We start from the raw sequence: 17908 nt of genomic DNA, 5'->3' as shown, positions 1-17908 counted from the left end.
AGAAAAGCCGCTCCGCGTCTCCCTGGTCTGCTGGGGCGGAGGGGGGCGGGCGGGCTCTAGCTTCGCATCTCCCTGGTCTGCTGGGGGGAAGCAGCTAGTGCGGGGTTGCCTCACCCCGTTTGTAAGTAGGGATCCGATGTAAGTCGGATCCATGTAACCCGGGGACTGCCTGTATTTAAGAAAATGATGGCTGCATAGCTGGCTATTGTCTAGGGTCATTGATGTTTTATTGTATTGCAGATTTTGTTCTGTGTTCCTTTTCAGTGGGTCTCACCATTCAGGAAGCCCTTCAGCACATTGTTCTAAAACCAGCGGCTCTCTAGATACCTCCAAAGTCTACATAGTGCCACAGAATAGTGGTCAACAGATATCTGGATCCATATCAAAATCATACCACAGACAAGGAGCAGTGAACAAATATGTCATTGGTTGGAAAAAGTCAGAAGGCAGCCCTACACCTGAAGAATCTGAAGTTTCACAATGCCAAGAGTAAGATTTTTGTTTGTTAGGATGAACTTTCTAAGTTAACTTTCTCATTATATGAATAGTATATAATGCCTCTTCTTGTCCTCAGTTTTATTTCCAATATTTGTCTCTGTTTTCTCCCTCCTTTATTTATTAGTGATCTCACCACAGGTTTAAAGAAAAACCTCAGTGATTGGAGGGTCCTCTTGCCTCTTCCTTTTTCCTGCTGAACCTCCTCTCTTTTACCCAGTGAGCGAGGAAAGGAGTGATATTGATCTGGCCAATAATTACAACCTTGTTGTAAAGACATGAAACTTTGTCTTAAGGAGGATTAGTTTGGCATAATCCTATTCCGTTTTGGGAGTGCAGGTGTTTAACGATTTGGGTATTTATTTTCTCTCTGGCCTGATTTTTGCACTTAGAAATGCTAACTCAGTTCTGCTTAGATGTAAGGGGAAAAATTGGCAAAGAAATACTGAAGTCCAGGTCCTGCCACAGAAATAGACTTCCACAGCTCCAAAAAGGACTCTTCCAAGGGCAGTGGAGCTAGGATGGAGTGCCCTGAATCAGGCAGAGAAGTGACTTGAATCATCATTTCCCACAATCCAGATCAGGGCCATAATTCCCTTGAAAACTTGATTGGAATCTATACGTCTCTGAAATATTTTGGCTTCATTGAAACTGCATATTTCAGTTTGCTGAAAATGTTCCAACCACTTATACTAAGCCACAGCATGTCATACCTGGAACCTGGAAAGCTCAGGAGGAATCTCTTCCTTTTGAGCAGAACCCAAACCCTGGGTTCAGAATGTGGTGCAGTGACTCAAATTTGGTTACAGCTGACGTTTTGCATCCTTCCTATTGCTCCAGTGTAATAGGAGCAACAAGTGTTGTTTGGCTCTGCCATGTAATAACAGTTTTAAAAAGCTTTTTATATCCTTTTATCTTCAAAAACATGAACCATGGTACTCCCCTTGCCTCTCTTGAATATAAACAACCAGTTCAGCCTCCTTCCTCATAGTAAAAAGTGTTGTATGTTTTGGCATGCTGGCAGCAATCCACATACAGTAGCTTAGTTTAAAATGTGATATGGGGACTGTCCTTTATTCTGTTGGAGGAGAAAATAGCTATTAAATCTAGAATGTTTAAATCTTCTATACATGTTTTGTAATATTTATAGCAACATTAAGTAAAAATGTAGGACAAAATTTTATATATTAAAAAACAGAAATTTAAAATTAGGGTCTTTAAAACCTATATTTCAACACTTGCCTCATTTTCACAAGTAATGAGTCCCAACAGCACCCAATTGTGACTTTGGTGTTCTGCACATTTGCTTTGCCTTAATATTAGGAATAAGCATCCTTTGATTAGATTTTTCAGCATTAGAGTGCTGCCACTTTAAAAGTGTGGCAGTCTCCTTGGTCCCACAGGCCAAGATACTGCAACCTTTTTCACGGTTTTGAAATGAAAACTTTTATTGAAAATTGCATAATTAAGCATTCCCTTTGGACTAAAATCACAGGAACTTTGAAAAATCTCTGTGAGGACTAGTTCCATCCAAAGAGTATATGCATCAAAGGTGGTCACACTGTAAATATCAAAAAAGTCTCATAAATTTTCTATGCATGTTCTCTCTCTAGAAAAGATTTCCACACATCATAGGGGGGAGTCTGTTTCAAAGATAATTATTTTGAATAAAATAGCATCTCAAATGAGCAAGGGTGATGAAAATCAGGTCATTTACTGAAGGTTGTGTCACCATAGGACATAATTCATCGAGAACTACAATTTACCATAGCAAAGCCTATTTCCTCTCTGCTGAGGATACAATTGCTGATTATGCTGCACTTGGCAGTAAGTAATTGGTCTCAAATGTATGCACTGTCTGTTTGGGAATCTCCAGCTCCTCAGATTCCATTTCCAGAGTAAACCTTTTAAGATAGTCTCTCTCCTTTCTTGCTAAAAGGGAGCTGAAAGACAGTAATTCAGTTTGACAGTCTTTTGTTGAATATAAATACATTTTTGTATACTGATAATTAAAGAAGACAGCTGTTTTATTTATCCAAACAGCTTTGTGAAATTGCTGATAATAAAATACGCTTGGCACATGGCAGAATTGATTACAAGTGAACTTTCGGTGCTACCGGTGATGGACCATGATAATTTTGTCAGATTGTGATGCTGTGTAGAACGTCACACCACAAGATATTGATTTTCTTATTTGCTCAGGATGCACAAGTTTAAGTATTTTGATCTGTGCCAAATTACCAAAGTAAAAACTAGACAATAGAGAAGTGTAGTGTGCGAAAAAGAGAAGTGCAGGCTTTAAGAAGCGCGTTGCTTGTTTCTTACTGTTTCTTGGGTAAACTAATTCATGAATTTAAAATGATTGGGACAGATGGTAACAGTGCACTATGCCGAGAGAGAAATTCATAAAGCCATTTTTAATTTTCTTAATTAAAAAAATGCAGTATTCCAAATCTATGACCAGTACTACTAACCATACTAATATACCAATTGTTTCAGCAGATTGTATGATGTTGATGATGATGCTGTGTCTGCATCAAGTCAGCTTCAGACTTCTGGGAGGAGTACAGTGACTGAAAGCCAACCAGTCTTGTCCAAAGAAGATTTTCTGAAGCTGATGCTGCCAGATAGCCTCTCTATGGAGGAGGGTAGAAGAAAGGTTAGCTACTCTTTTTGGCTCTATATTTGAGAGTCCATTAACTGGAAATTATCTACTTTTAGTTCTGAAATTGATTTAGATTAGACAAGATCATTTTGTGTAAACCAAACATACAGTGCCAAAACTGACAGTAATTCACATGATATGCATACCCTGCTATATAAAAATGATAACCTAGTGTGTAGCAATTGTGGATTCAGTTCCGTGTTTATTACGCATGCTTCTGCTCAGTTTAAAAGCTGGCCTTTTTAAAACAAACACCTAATTAATTGTAAGTATAATTCCAAAGACTGAGGTCAATATTTAAAAACCTAAGTGCCTAAAATTAAGCAATTGAATAAAGTTGCCTGGCTTTCATGGTACCCAGCAACAGCAACTCCCATTTGATGTTTGCATGATTCAGTGTCATACTGATACTAAGGATAAGTAGTTTGTTGGAAACGTTTCATTGTCTCCTTTACTGGAGCTGTGATCTGAGTTTTGTTCTACAAAGATGATGGTGTCCATGTTAAAAAATTGATTAAGGTATTGGTATTGAACTTAAAGTATGCTGCCTGAACAGCAAGTACCAGTGACATTGCAGTTTTTGCATAATAGGAAATGGTACCACAAGCAATTTAATTATTTTAAGTAATGATCTTTAAAAGATATCCATGGTACTTTAATCCACTATGACCATAGTACATACTAAAGAACATGTTCATTTTATGTAAATAAGTAACATGGGAACCCATACATGCTGAATTTGATTTAAAGATGTCAGATTGTTTATTTGTACTATATGTATTAAGTTGAGTGTACATACACATGTATTATCTCTGAGACTTTAGAAATAATAGCTGAAAATGTTTGTTTATAGTCTTTCTATAATACACATTATTAATAACTAATTGGATGGCAATTATGACTCTGAGGCGTCTATGTGGAGGGACGGGAAAAATGGGGGCAACAGAATTGCTGGAATTGGGGCAAAGTGTGAGGGGAGGCGATTCCAGCTCCTAGAAGGGGCGGGGCCTTGGGCAGAAGGGGCAGGACTAGAGCTGTCCTTCCCTACCAGCCCTTCAATACCACCTGGAGCATGCAGCCTGGGATTCTATTCGAAATGTAAATGGTTTGGGGCTCCGGCAGCTGCTACTGCCACAGTAGCAGTAGTGGCGACTGAGAGCCCCAGGCCCTTTTAAATCACCAGGGTCTGGGGCACCTGCCTTCTTTGCCCCTCCATCATGGGCTTGTCTACGCTGCTTATTTATAAATAACTGAGATTGCACATTTCCTAATCTGATATTCATCAAGTAAGTATAAAAGCAGGTGCTTTTTTCAAACAGTAAATGTAGTACTGGAGTTAAAAATATCTGCATTGTTATATTTGTGACAGATCCTCCTAGCTGATGAATGCTTCTCAAAGAAATGGAAGGAAACATTTAATCATGCAAAGGGAAATTTACTCTATACAAAACAGTTCAATACTCTTTAAGGCCCAATTCAGTAAAGCATCCCACTTCAGGAAAACATGGAAGCACGTGCTTAATCTTACTGAACTTAGTATGGTTTAAATCAAGGCTCCTCAGCTTTGGAAGCCGGGGGGGCCACAATGATACAGCACAAGCTGAGGGCCGCAACTAGTGTTGCCAGATGGTTTCAACAAAAATACCGGACACACTTGACATTACATCACAATCTACATTGCATCTTATTTAGAAAATACCGGACATTTATATTTTCTCTATTTGTTTCCCGAACAGAAAGCTCAAATACTGGACTGGCCAGTTTAAAACCGGACACCTGGCAACCCTAGCCACAACTTGTGTGGTTGCATATTCATGCAAATATATATGCAAATAGCTTCTTTCATATTCATGGGCACGAACACAAAGATTAAGGCAAGACTACACAATACACAGGCCCCATTTAAGACAGTTCTGCGGATATTAAAAAATACGATATTTACCCGATTTCCACCCACATGACAGCACTCTTAATAAGTAGTGACAGTGCAAGAATTTAACTACAAAAACGCATATTAACAGATCATTATATTGACTACTTTTTTGTTTTGGCTCTCACCATGGGGCCACATGTTGAGCCCCATGTAGACCCAAAGCACACCACGGGCTGCAAACAAACGGGCCATTGGCCACGTGTTGAGTAGCCCTGGTTTAAGCCAATAAACCATTGTGTAGTGCTGTCCTAAAGTAGAATGGAGTTCAGCATATGCTTAATTTTTTTTTCCAGAATCTCTGTCTAGCTATTGAAAAAAAAAATAGTAGTTCCTATATCCTGACTCTAGAAAGAATTTCAGTATGGCTGTGTCTAAATTGGCCACTTATTCCAGAAAAGAAGCCGCTTTTCTGGAATAACTTGCCAGCTGTCTACACTGGCCGCTTGCTTTTCCGGAAAAGTACTGACGATCTAATGTAAAATCGTCATTGTTTTTCCGGAAAAACTATGCTGCTCCCGTTCGGGCAAAAGTCCTTTTCCAGAAAAACTGTTCCGGAAAAGGGCCGGTGTAGACAGCACAGTAGTCTTTTCCGCAAAAAAAGCCCCGATCGCGAAAAAGACGATCGGGACTTTTTTGCGGAAAAGCGTGTCTACATTGGCCATGGACACTTTTCCGGAAAAAGTGCTTTTCCGGAAAAGCATCCTGCCAATGTAGACGCGCTTTTTCCGGAAATGCTTATAATGGAAAACTGTTCCGTTTTAAGCATTTCCGGAAAAGGGTGCCAGTGTAGATGTAGCCAAAGTGTTTAAGCCCTGTTTTAGGACAACACTGAAACGTGCTTAAACCCTTCTAGTTGGACTTGACACATGTTTAAGTTAAGCACATGTCTCAATGCTATCCTGAAGAAGGATACTTTCCTGAAATGGGACCTCAGTGTATATTACATTATTTTGTACATGGTCTGTTGTCCTTCTGCATGATTGCATGTTTCACTCTGTCTTCACCAGTTAGGAAGGTTTGTCAGAAATACAGCAATGTAGATATTTTTAACTCTGCTACATTCACTGTTTTTAAAAAAGCTACTGCTTCTATATGTACTTGATGTGTACCCAGCATTGGAAGTATGCTGCCAAAACTATTTATAAACAATGCAGATCAGGATGTGAGGAAAAAATACTAGTTTAAGATAATTTGAACAAAAATTGCGTTTGTAGACACGCAGAGTAACTATTTTTGCACTGCTATAGAATTAAAGGATTCTTAAGTGAAATAGCCAAATTTGATCCTGTTAGGGCATCAGAAACAATTTTGCTATAGACATTTAGATGGTATTTTAAGTAATGTTATAGAAGATGAAATAGCTTTCACTGAACTCTCTTACCTTGTTTTAAGTGTATTTCATGTTATCTTGACAGGTGTAATGCTTTAAATCAGCTGTATTGTCATATAAATTAGATTGCACCTCACATATAGTTGTTCACTTCAGAATGTCTTGATATTAAAACCTAGTCATTTCAAATTAAAATCAAGCAGTTCTACGTATGGTCTCGAATAAATGTTGCCAAAGATGGTAACCTTATATATATTTCTGGAAGCCATTACTGTCATAGGGTTATGGAGGTTTCATTTAACATTTCAGAATTAATAAAATAATGCAGTATCTAATTAATTCATGGTGATGTGTTCCAAAATGTCAAAAGGAAATATAAAAATCCAATCCAATAACTCCATTGAGGCTGCAAGAGAATTGACGTGATGGAACTAATATTTGATTTTCTGTTGCAAGTTCAGGAATTTCAAAATGATACTTTATGCATGCCTAGAGAAATACTACGCGAGTGTTCACATTATCATATAAATTATTTTAACAGTAAAATATATTCAGTATTTTCATTTTGTTACCAATTCACCTTTCTAAAACTATTTTAATATTTAGTTTTCATTTTATGGGAACCTATCTCCAAGGAGGACACTTTATCGGACCCTTTCTGATGAGAGCATATGTAGTAATCGGAGAGGATCTTCATATGCTAGCTCACGGAGTTCAATGCTAGACCAAGTCTTACCAAATGATATTTTGTTCAGCACCACCCCGCCCTATCACAGCACTCTGCCTCCCAGAATGAGCCTTGCTCTTGGAATGGGAAATCTAAGAAGTAAGTAATTGATCATGTTATGAGCAGGTTTCAGCTTTGGAGAGATGTCTTCCAAAAAGCAGATTGCCACGAAGCAAGTGATAGGCAAAAAGCGCTTACCTTGTGACAGCTGCTTTTGTTTATCTGTTTTAGATCAATGAATGATCTAGCTAAACAAAACTAACTTGCTTTGTCTCAAAGATTGTATTTAAATTAAGTTCCCTGTTTTGTTGCCATATGTTTTTTCTATAGGCATTCAAGTTGTTAACTAATATATATTATATACTAGCAGATGTATCCGGCACTGCTCAGGTCCTTAACTGTAGTAATGGGTTTTCGGAGGGGGGGGGATGGAAATGAAAAGGAAAATATACATGCTTCATTGAAATAATGGGGCTCAGGAGAGGTGGGAGGGGTGGGTTGGAGGGCTTATGGCAAGGGGTGGGGATGCAGGAGTAAGGGCAGGGGTTGGGAGGTGTGGGAGAGCCCAGGGTAGGGAGTGAAAGGCTCAGGGCAGGGAGTTGTGTTGTGTGGTTTGATTTATTTTAGATCCAAGGGAAACCAGGACACTCCAGGGATACTGAACCACTTTCTTATTTATTACAAACTTTAAGCAGTTAATACAGTTGTTTAAGTTTTACAAGTCTTAAAAACAATTACTATACAATTTAAACCTTAAAAACTATACATTCTAAAGCAATTAATATATGAGTTACTATAATACAATAATAAAGCCTAATTCACTTACACTTCACCCGTATGCTACCTGCAGTACCAGGCTGGAGGTCGTGGTTCCTTTTCTTCCCATGCAATGGAACACCATGCACTGGGTCATCAGTGTGAAGGGCCTATTTACTTCTAGTTGCGTCGAGCAGGACCTGTGGATCAATCCTGCCCATTCCATTCCATCGATTCTTCTTATTAAGCCGATTTTATCGCAAAGCGAGACTTGGTCATTCTAATAATATTTACCAATTGATTTCATGTTGTGTAGGATACGTAAAATACCCAATGTCCTATTTGGAGTACATCCTGCTCAGGATGTTGCTGCTATGTGCATAGTTGACAGTTGTATGGCTGCATCTGTAATTTTTGCTTATCAGAAACAGAAGTACAGGCAGTCCCCGACTTATGCGGATCCGACTTATGTCGGATCCGCACTTACGAACGGGGCTTTCTCGCCCCAGAGGTTGAGGTGGCGGATTGCTAGCTGCGAGCTCCGGGGCAAGAAAGCCCCGTTCGTAAGCTGCTCCGGTGCCCCTGGTCTGCTGGAAACCGTCTCCAGCAGACCAGGGGCACCGGGCGGGTTCCCGCGCTTCTGAGGCTCTGCTCTGGCACCGGGCGGGTTCCCGCGCTTCTGAGGCTTTGCTCAGAAGCGCGGGAACCCGCCACGGCTGCCGCTTCAGTCCCGGTGCCTGTGGTCTGCTGGGGACCGTCCCCAGCAGACCACAGGCACCGGGACTGAAGCTGCAGCCACGGCGGGGTCCCGCGCCTCTGAGACTTTGCCAGAGCAAAGCCTCAGAGACGCGGCACCCTGCTGCCGCTGCGGCTCTGCTCCCCGTGTCCCTGGTCTGCTGGGGGGGGGGGCGCAGCTAGTGTCCCCCCCCCAGCAGACCAGGCTTTTGTTTTGGACCCTGGGGCAGAGCAGCTGGGGCGCTGCCAATTGGTCCTGCAGCGCCGCTCTGGGCACTACTGGACCAACCCGGCAGCACCCCAGCTGCTCTGCCCCAGGTCCTGATTCAGCCGCTGCTGGTCAGTTTCAGCAGCAGCTGAATCAGGACGCCTGGGGCAGAGCAGATGGGGTGCTGCTGGGTTGGTCCAGTAGTACCGAGGAGCGGCGCTACTGGAGCAACCCAGCAGCACCCCAGTTGCTCTGCCCCAGGCGTCCCCAAGTCAGCTTCTGCTGAAACTGACCAGCGCTGACTACAGGAAGCCCGAGGCAGAGTTGCTCTGCCCCGGGCTTCCTGGAATCAGCTGCTGATCAGTTTCAGCAGCAGCTGACTTGGGACGCCTGGGGTTCTTAAGTTGATTCTGTATGTAAGTCAGAACTGGCGGTCAGTTTCAGCAGCGGCTGAATCTGGACGCCAGTTCCGACTTACATACAGATTCAACTTAAGAACAAACCTACAGTCCCTATCTTGAACGTAACCCGGGGACTGCCTGTACCAGTCCAAGGTTGCTTGTTGTGTGTTCTTGACATGGTCTCGCATACTATGCTTAATCTGCATTGTTATTCAAAACATTCCTTCCTCTTACAGTTTCTCCCTTGACCTTGCCTGCATGCCTATGTGCACCAGACTTGAGACAGGCCCGAGTTTTGCTATTTAGTTATCTGCCCTGTGGACAAGGTAGACATCACCATTTATCGTCAAGGCAGGGTAGTCCTGGCTCCCCTATAGACTGTGCGGGGGAGTTACAGCAGGAAGTGGGTGTCTGAGGGTAAGGGATTTGGATGCAGGAATCAGGACAGGGGTTGAGAGAGAGCAGCTTAATGGGGCCACCGGGGGAGGCAAGGTTGGTGTTGCTTTGGCACTGGCTCCCCCGGGTAGGCCAGGGATGTGTTCTTCAGCCAGTGGCTTCTCCTGCAGAGATTGCAATTCCTGGTTGGTGGCTCCTTCTAGAGGGCTAGGGCTGTGTGCACTGGCCATGCCCTGTAGCCCATGAGAGTCTCTGGAATCTCTGTTGTTAGGGGGGAAGCTCCAGAGGCTGCCCCTGGCCTGCAGCAGCCCCCCTAAAGCCTGCAGGCTTTCCATGGGTGGTGTATCCGATCTGGGAGCTGTCCCCAGGCTGCAGCAGCCATTCCCCCCCTCCCCCCTCCCACACACACAGCTTATAAACCTAGCTGGCCAGGTCTCTTGGTGGTGCAGGTGCCCCCAGTGGTCCCTCTGCAGTGTAGCTCTCCCCTGCGGGCTTGTTGTTCCCAGTTGCCACTCTCAGTATCATACCTCCTCTCTTTGTCCCCCTTTCAAATTCTGGGAAATAGTTCCATTCCAGTTTTCCTGGCACAACCAAACCCTGCCCTTGCTTCAAGTTAAGGTAAGAAGAAGCTTCATAGCAAATTTGGTAGCCCTAGCTCTTACCATTCCGGCGGAGTTCTTGAACATATGGACTCTGACAGACACATAGATGCACACACTATAGATCGATAGATAGATTAGTGTTATCAATTTCATAGACTGTTAAGTTTGATATGAAGATAACTCATTTATCTTTTGTGATAGTATCTTTAAAAGTTAATGCACAATTGTGATCCTAATACCCCTTTTCAAGGTAGACGCTATTGAGATTTCTTCACACAATATTAAACCCCTGAACTTAGCAATTTATCACTTTTTAGTAGGAAGAAACAGTGGTCTTGGGATAAGTTTAATTGATTTAAATAGTGGCAATCACAAAAGCTAACTGTGTTGGAAATCCTTTAGGAAAAGGCTCAATAATAAAACAGAAAATATCATATATAAATGACTCTATATAAATCCATCATATACCCATATCTTACATACTGCATGCAGATCTGGTCACTCAGTCTTGAAAAAGATATACAGGCAGTCCCCGGGTTACGTACAAGATAGGGACTGTAGGTTTGTTCTTAAGTTGAATTTGTATGTAAGTCGGAACTGGTACATATTGTAGGGGAAACTCTAGCCAAACATTTGTCCAGAGCTCAGTTTTATTCTCCCACACCTCACTTCCCTCAGTCCTTTATTCTCAAGCTGAGGTGTCTGCTGAGAAAAGCCGCTCCGCGTCAACGTGGTCTGCTGGGGGGGGGGAGGGGCGCTAGCTTCGCTTCTCCCTGGTCTGCTGGGGGGAAGCAGCTAGTGCGGGGTTGCCTCACCCCGTTTGTAAGTAGGGATCTGATGTAAGTCGGACCCATGTAACCCGGGGACTGCTTGTATTGGAATTGAAAAAGATACAGAAAGGGGAAACTAAAGTTAGGTGTACAGCACAGCTTCAATATGAGGAGAGATTAATAAGACTTGAACTTTTATTAAGACAGCTAAAGGGGGGGATGTGATGGACGTCTGTAAAATTATGAATACTGTAGAGAAAGTAAATAAGGAAGTGCTATTTACTCCTCATAACAAAAAAACCAGGGGTCACACAATGAAATTAATATGAAGCAGGTTTAAAACAAACTAAAGGAAGTATTTCTGCACACAACACCACAGGCAACCTCTGGAACTCCTTGCCAGAGGGTGATGTGAAAGCTAAGACTATAACAAGGGTTCATGGAGGATAGGTCCTATTAGCCAGCATGCAAAACCGTGTTCTGAAGTGTCCTAGTTTCTGTTTGCTAGAAGCTGGGAATAGGTGACAGGATGTTCTTTTCACTCCCTCCAAAGCGCATAGCACTGGCTACTTAGGAGGTCAGGATACTGAGCTAGATGGACCATTGGTCAAACCCAGTGGCTGTGTCTAGACTGGCAAGTTTTTCCGCAAAAGCAGCTGCTTTTGCGGAAAAACTTGCCAGCTGTCTACACTGGACGCTTGAATTTCCACAAGAACATTGACGATCTCATGTAAGAAATCAGTGCTTCTTGCAGAAATACTATGCTGCTCCCGTTCGGGCAAAAGTCCTTTTGCGCAAAAGCTTTTGTGCAAAAGGGCCAGTGTAGACAGCTCAGATTTGTTTTGCGCAAAAGCGTGTCTAGATTGGCATGGACATTTTTCTGCAAAAAGTGCTTTTGCAGAAAAGCGTCCGTGCCAATCTAGATGCTCTTTTCCGCAAATGCTTTTGACGGAAAACTTTTCAGTTAAAAGCATTTGCGGAAAATAATGCCAGTCTAGACGTAGCCAGTATGTTTGTATAGGAGCAGCTCTGCTAAATAATTAGCCACTTTTCTTTGGGGAACCTTAATATTGGAACTAGATTAAAATTTTCAAAGGTGCCACACTGAGTCTATAACTGTATATTTAGGCAAATATGACTTAGGAGCATGATCCCATTGAAGTCGTGGAGGTATGGACAGATGGCAGACCAAAACAATAACCAATATAATAACTGTTCAGACCTTATCGTTCACAAACAGGCCTAACTACTCAATTATGTGCTTCAAAACAGACTGACAGACTCTGAGATTTACTGGCAATGTCACTGTAAACTATCAAGTCGCAGACAGAAAATCAGAAAGCTCCCCGTCCACCTCTCACGTTTCATTTCAGTCTAATGTGAAATAAGCCCAGTGGGCCTGAAGGTTTTGGCTTCAAGTGACCTAGTCAATAGGAACAGCTGGGTATCAAGACTCAGTATTGATATCTCTCACAGTTGCACAAGCCCAAAATGAGGCCCAAGGCTGTCCTTGACACCCTGGAGGCAGGGTCAGCAGGAAGCAGTACTTGTGTCAGCAGAACATACTGAAGCTCAGAAAGCATCCTTGCCCCTCTGGTTGTTTTCAAAACACTTTTTCAAACCAGTCATTGCCTCCCTGCAAGTGCCAAAGCAAGTCTGAACCAAGAGGCTACTGAATTCCCAGCTCTATTCCTAGGACTGCAACTGTCCAAGGCCTCTAGCTACCTCAGTTGCAGTTGTATTTGTGCTGATAAATCATCTCCTTGACCCCATAAGCTATTGATTAGCTTGCCACCTTCAGTCAAACAAATTATGTTTGTTGTCAGATGTTTGGACAGATGAGAGAAGCTAAGACTGGGCAGAAAACTTGGTATGGATTTTGTGTCTGCTCATTTTAATTCCTATTGTGAATACAGCTGAAAGCTAGGAATGAAGGTAACTTTTGACATGACACAACTTCTGTGTGTACTCTGTTCTAGAGCAGGGGAAGGAGTTCATCTGCTTATATATTCATTGGTACCTGGAAGGGTTTGCTCAAACACCTGCGTTCACAGGCTTGTTCCTCACTACTCTCCTCATGTTCCATTCAAAAGTTCCTGAGTCATTGTGTTCCTGTTCCATCTTCCTTCTCTACGAGGCTTTTGTTGCTTTCCTGCCAGGAAGGAACCAGCAGTCCTATTTGACCTGCTCTGTGGATACCATAATCTGACTTATTCATTTCAATTCCTGTTCACTTGCCAGTGGATTCTGAAGCCTTTTATTTGGTGGCTGGATTCAGCAGAGGAGAAGGAAAGCACTGAAATCCTCACTCATTCTCCCTGCAGGCATGCTTCTCACATTTGGGGCAAAGTAAGGAATTGCAGCCCTAATCTGTGCTCCCCTCACTCTCACGGCTTTGAGACTACAGCAAAAAGAGCAATGAGAGTCCAGTTTAGAGCTCCCACTCTGCAGCTGTTTTGACTGCCCCTGTAGAATTGCACTTGCTGAGCACCTGGCAAGGCTAGGCAGACTAGTGCATGTCCTCTCAGGTATGCATCTGGGATCTGTATTTCTCACCCTGATTTACAATGCTTTGAGGTTTTGGAATGAAGGTTCCTAGTGTTCACAATCCATCTTGAGGACCTACACAGATCTCGTGGACAAAGACCTATGTAAATTTAGTGTTCTAAAAAACAGGTCATGATTGAATTGCCAGATGAACATGTTGTTAACAGATAATCAGGGTGGAATAACTTCATCTCCATTGTCAGGAAAAGGAAATAGCGACTAGAATAGCGAAAGCAAGAGTGAGTTTGAAGGCAGTGGATAAGATCCGGAAAAGTAAAGCGATTAGCTTAGGAATGAAGCTGAGCATCTTGAAAACGTGTATTTAGCAGCATGTTGTATGGATGTGAGACGTGCATGATAACGAAAGATTCGAAGAGAAGGATATTGGCATTCAAGAGGAGTTGTTATAGAAAGATCCTGAGAATAGGATGGATGCAGAAGGTCACCAATGAGGAATTATATAGGAAGAAACAGCTGAAAGAGAATCTGCTGCAGAAGGTTATATGACAGAAGTTACAGCTATTCGGGCATATCTGCAGAATAAACAAGTGAAAAGTTAAGACCCTGGTATTCGGCATAATGGATGGTCCGAATAGGAGAGGCAGACCCCACCGAGAATAGATAGATGAGATAATAGATTGGTGCGTAACTAGTCTACAGAAACTAAGCCACTCTGCACTGGACAGGGAAAGATGGTAGGAAATAGTGAGGGAGGCATCGGACACCAATGGGTGTTGCGCTCATGGTTGTTGATGATGATGATGATGATTGCAAATGTAGAATTTGGACATTGTCAATTTGTACTGAGGCAGGAAAGGAAAACCCAGACATAGAAAGAAACTAAGTTGATCAGTAACAAAGCATAAGAATGTTCCCCGGATAAAGAGATTATGGATCTATCAACTGGAATTGTTATTTTGTACGGAGGTGTTTCAATACTTATGTTCTTCACAAAGCACCAGAAAGAAAATGTACTGTCAAGATGCACTTTGGTTTTTATTCACTTCTGAAGGAGGTTTCCATATGTATTCATCATCTTTGAGAGCAAAGGTTCTGACCAAGCTTAGGAGAGGATGTTCAATGATCCTTGTGTTAAATGATCCTTATCTTAAGTAGGTAATCAACTGGTTCTTCAGAACCATTACATTTAATATGGCACATGATGCATTTAAAATTAGAAGAACCCTTGTGTCATGGAGTTGTCAGTATGGTTTCAACTGTGCTAATGAAAGCTGCTTGCTACCCTCTGAAATCAAAGGTTTTTATGTGGTAAATCTCTTTTCTGGTTTCACTGACTTCCACTCACAGAGTGTGGCTAGACTACAGGGTTTGTTTGTTTGTTTGTTTTTTAAGTGGCCTTTTTTCAAAAAAAAGCTTCCCCTGCATCTAGACTGCTGCTGTGTTCTTTTGAAATTAAATCGAAAGAACATGGTGTTTTTTTCGACCGCAGTAAACCTTATTTTACGAGGAAGAATGCCTTTTTTTGAAAGAATTATTTCCAAAAATGGTGTTCTTCAATGCAAACAGGGCTTTTTCAAAAGGGAGCACCCAGACTGTCTGGGTGCTCTCTTTCAAAAATGCGGCTCGTTTTTTCGAAAGAAGTGCTTACAATCCAGACACTCTCTTTTGAAAGAGGCTTGTAGTCTAGATGTAGCCACAGTGATTTGAGTTTCATGTTCTAATGACTGGCTCACTTTTTAAACTAAATCCTTCAAAAGTACGATAGTGTTATGGCCTGAGATGGTGACTGAGTTCTGCCTCAGTCATTCAGTCCTTTGCTTGCATTCATCCACACCCACTAATCTTGGTGAAACTCTTCTCAATCAACTTGATGCCTAAAGATCCTTGGGCTTTTATTTTGAGAGAACTAAAACTCTTAAAAATACACAAACCTTTGTTTCAGTTGACACTTACTCAATAGATTGCGTGGTCTCCAAGGAGACCACATTTGTCAGTAGCTATTTCATTGTTATATCATGGCAGGACTGCAGATTGTATGTTATGTCAAGGTTCATTTGGTATGGAGTGAGTCTGTTATGCAGCAAACTTTTAATCTGTTTTTATCTTAGAGATTTACAAGGGAGCAATGTAACTGAATATACTCAGATTCTATTGCTCAGATTGCACTTCTGATCGGGAGTCAATATTTAGTCTATTGTAGAACCTTTTACTAGGATATCTTATTTTTCTTCTTTGCTTTTCTGCAAACCGAAAAAGATACCTGCATGTGTAGCCCACATACCTAGTGTGGTCACTGTCCCATGCAGTAGCACCTAGACCACAGCAACAGATAAGAACAAGAGACCTCTACAGCATGGGCTGAGAGCCAGCTGTCTTTTAGCTCAAAGGGTAGAGGCTTCTATACTAAGCTCCCAAGGTCCCAGGGGTATACATAGCTTTAGCAAAATGGTTAAAATATGAAACCTGTTATCCCACCATTCAAATAAAGGTATACATTAACTATCTTCACATTCTCCTTGTTTTGTTTTAAATAACCCTGGAGCTTTTTAATCTCCAGAAGGGGGAATCTTTAATGAAGGCTACCTTCAAAGAAGAGGAAACTACTTATCTGTAACTGCTCTCCAAAAAGAAATACATAATGACTTGCCAGCCATCCTCTTCAAATTTGAATGCTCTGTAACAGTTCCATTGCGTTATTCTTTTGAGTCTTTTACATAAGGAGATAATTGTTGGACAAAGATCTTGCAGATGGTGCACATGGGGTGCTTGAGTTCCCTGATTTGTGATCTCCTTTATGGGTCTTGTGCCTTTTAGCTTGGGAAGCGCTCACAGTTGTGACTTGATAAAGAGCCTGATATCTTGATGTGCACAGTATTGCCTAAAAAAGTGAATGTTGTAGAGGAGCAAATTAATTCAGCTGTGTGCAGTGTAGCAAGCTGCTTGGAACTTGGCGGGAGGAGCAAAAGTTGCAGGAGGGAAGAGTTTGGAAGAGGCATAAGGACCCAGTATGTTTGCATATGGTTTGGATGCCAGCTGTAGTTGCAGTATCTCTATAAATTAAGATAATTAAGAGTCAGTTTAATTTTAGAAACATGGGGCGCTCTTATGTTATTACTCAGTAAGTGCCACATGAAATATACCAGAACTCCCTCTCTCCCGCAAAAAGACACCCTAAAGACCTCCTAATGACAAGAACACTCACAACTCACGGTGACAGAAAAAGGATTGTTGCATTGGTAGTAGGATGGACCAAACAAGATAAATCTGTTTATCCTTATATAAATAAGAAACCTCTCTGAATAAGCAGGCTTTTTCTGGCACTAAGGTCAGTTGATTTCAGGAGAACTGCTTTAGAACCTCTGAATTTTAAATAAAAATGTGCTGAATCTGAATGTAGAGCAATTTTGATCTCCTCTCTTCTCTGCAATAATAAAAGGGAAGTGAATAAAGTTGGATGGTATGGTATTGGTTTCTTCTATAGAAAAGAACTGGAAATTACAAGATCAATAACTGCCAAAAAGCACAGACTACACAAACAAAAATATTGTCTTTAAAACTATGGGTTTATGCATGGATTGTTATCCCGGAGAGGTTTGAACAAGGGTGGGCAATGGGGCTAGGGTGCCAGCATCAGGCTGTGGCTGAGATGCTTATTTAGGTGGCTCCCAACCAGCAGCTTTACAACACCCTTAGGCAGGCTTCCCGCCTGCCATAGCCCCAGGCTGTTTAAAAGGGTTGGTTGCTTCCTGTGGCTCTCTGATATGGTGGAAGGGGGAGGCTTTGTATGCTGCACCTACCTCCAGCAAAATCTCTCAGCTCCCATTGACCAGTTTCTGCAAAGCCTCCCCTCCTACTCTACCTTCCTGGGCAGAGAGCTACAAGGAGCAGCTAGCCGCTTAATGCAGCATGGGGCTGCTTTGAAGTAGCTGGCTGCTCTGTGAGGGTCCCGGTAGCACCTGTCAGACGGATTGGGCAGCTACCGGGCCGGATCCAGTGGCTTGGAGGGCCATAACTTGCTCACCCCTGGGGTAGAGTCTTTTCTTTCCTATAGCCAAACCACACCCAAAATACAAACTGCATAGAAGAATCATTCCTTGAAACTCAAGAGCTCCAGAAATTTTTTACACTATTAGTACACCAGAATCTTCCTTTTTTTTTCCTTATCTATGCTTATATCTTTTAATAAATTCAAATTGTTATAGCATGCTGATGCCTGGACCATTGTTACTACTCTTTATAATTTCTTCAATCAATTTGGACATATGAGATTCCAGACCCCTCAATAACAATGTTTCTGCCAGCAGGCTGTCTGCTCTTGAGGCTGTCTATCTACACTGGACAGAGTAGTGTAGATTCTATGTTAATTTAGGTTCTCACAAAGA

General features: G+C 42.0%; 1 protein-coding gene across 9 annotated transcripts in view; it reads left to right on the top strand.

The window, feature by feature from the left end:
• SIPA1L2 (signal induced proliferation associated 1 like 2) overlaps positions 1-17908 on the top strand; it is a 252931-nt gene that overhangs the window by 213113 nt on the left and 21910 nt on the right. For 6 of the 9 annotated variants that reach the window (XM_075924747.2, XM_075924746.2, XM_075924753.2 and 3 more), the window contains 3 exons: positions 265-489; positions 2995-3154; positions 7030-7249. In XM_075924747.2, coding sequence (XP_075780862.2) covers positions 265-489; positions 2995-3154; positions 7030-7249 — 605 coding nt within the window. The remainder of the gene's footprint in view (positions 1-264; positions 490-2994; positions 3155-7029; positions 7250-17908) is intronic. The other 3 variants (XM_075924748.2, XM_075924752.2, XM_075924754.2) reach the window with 1 other exon arrangement.

Source organism: Pelodiscus sinensis, chromosome 3 (assembly GCF_052426305.1).
Source record: "Pelodiscus sinensis isolate ZL-2025 chromosome 3, ASM5242630v1, whole genome shotgun sequence".
NCBI lineage: Eukaryota > Metazoa > Chordata > Testudines > Trionychidae > Pelodiscus > Pelodiscus sinensis.
Note: the sequence above shows the minus strand (reverse complement) of the source record. Positions and strands in the feature narration are given on the sequence as shown.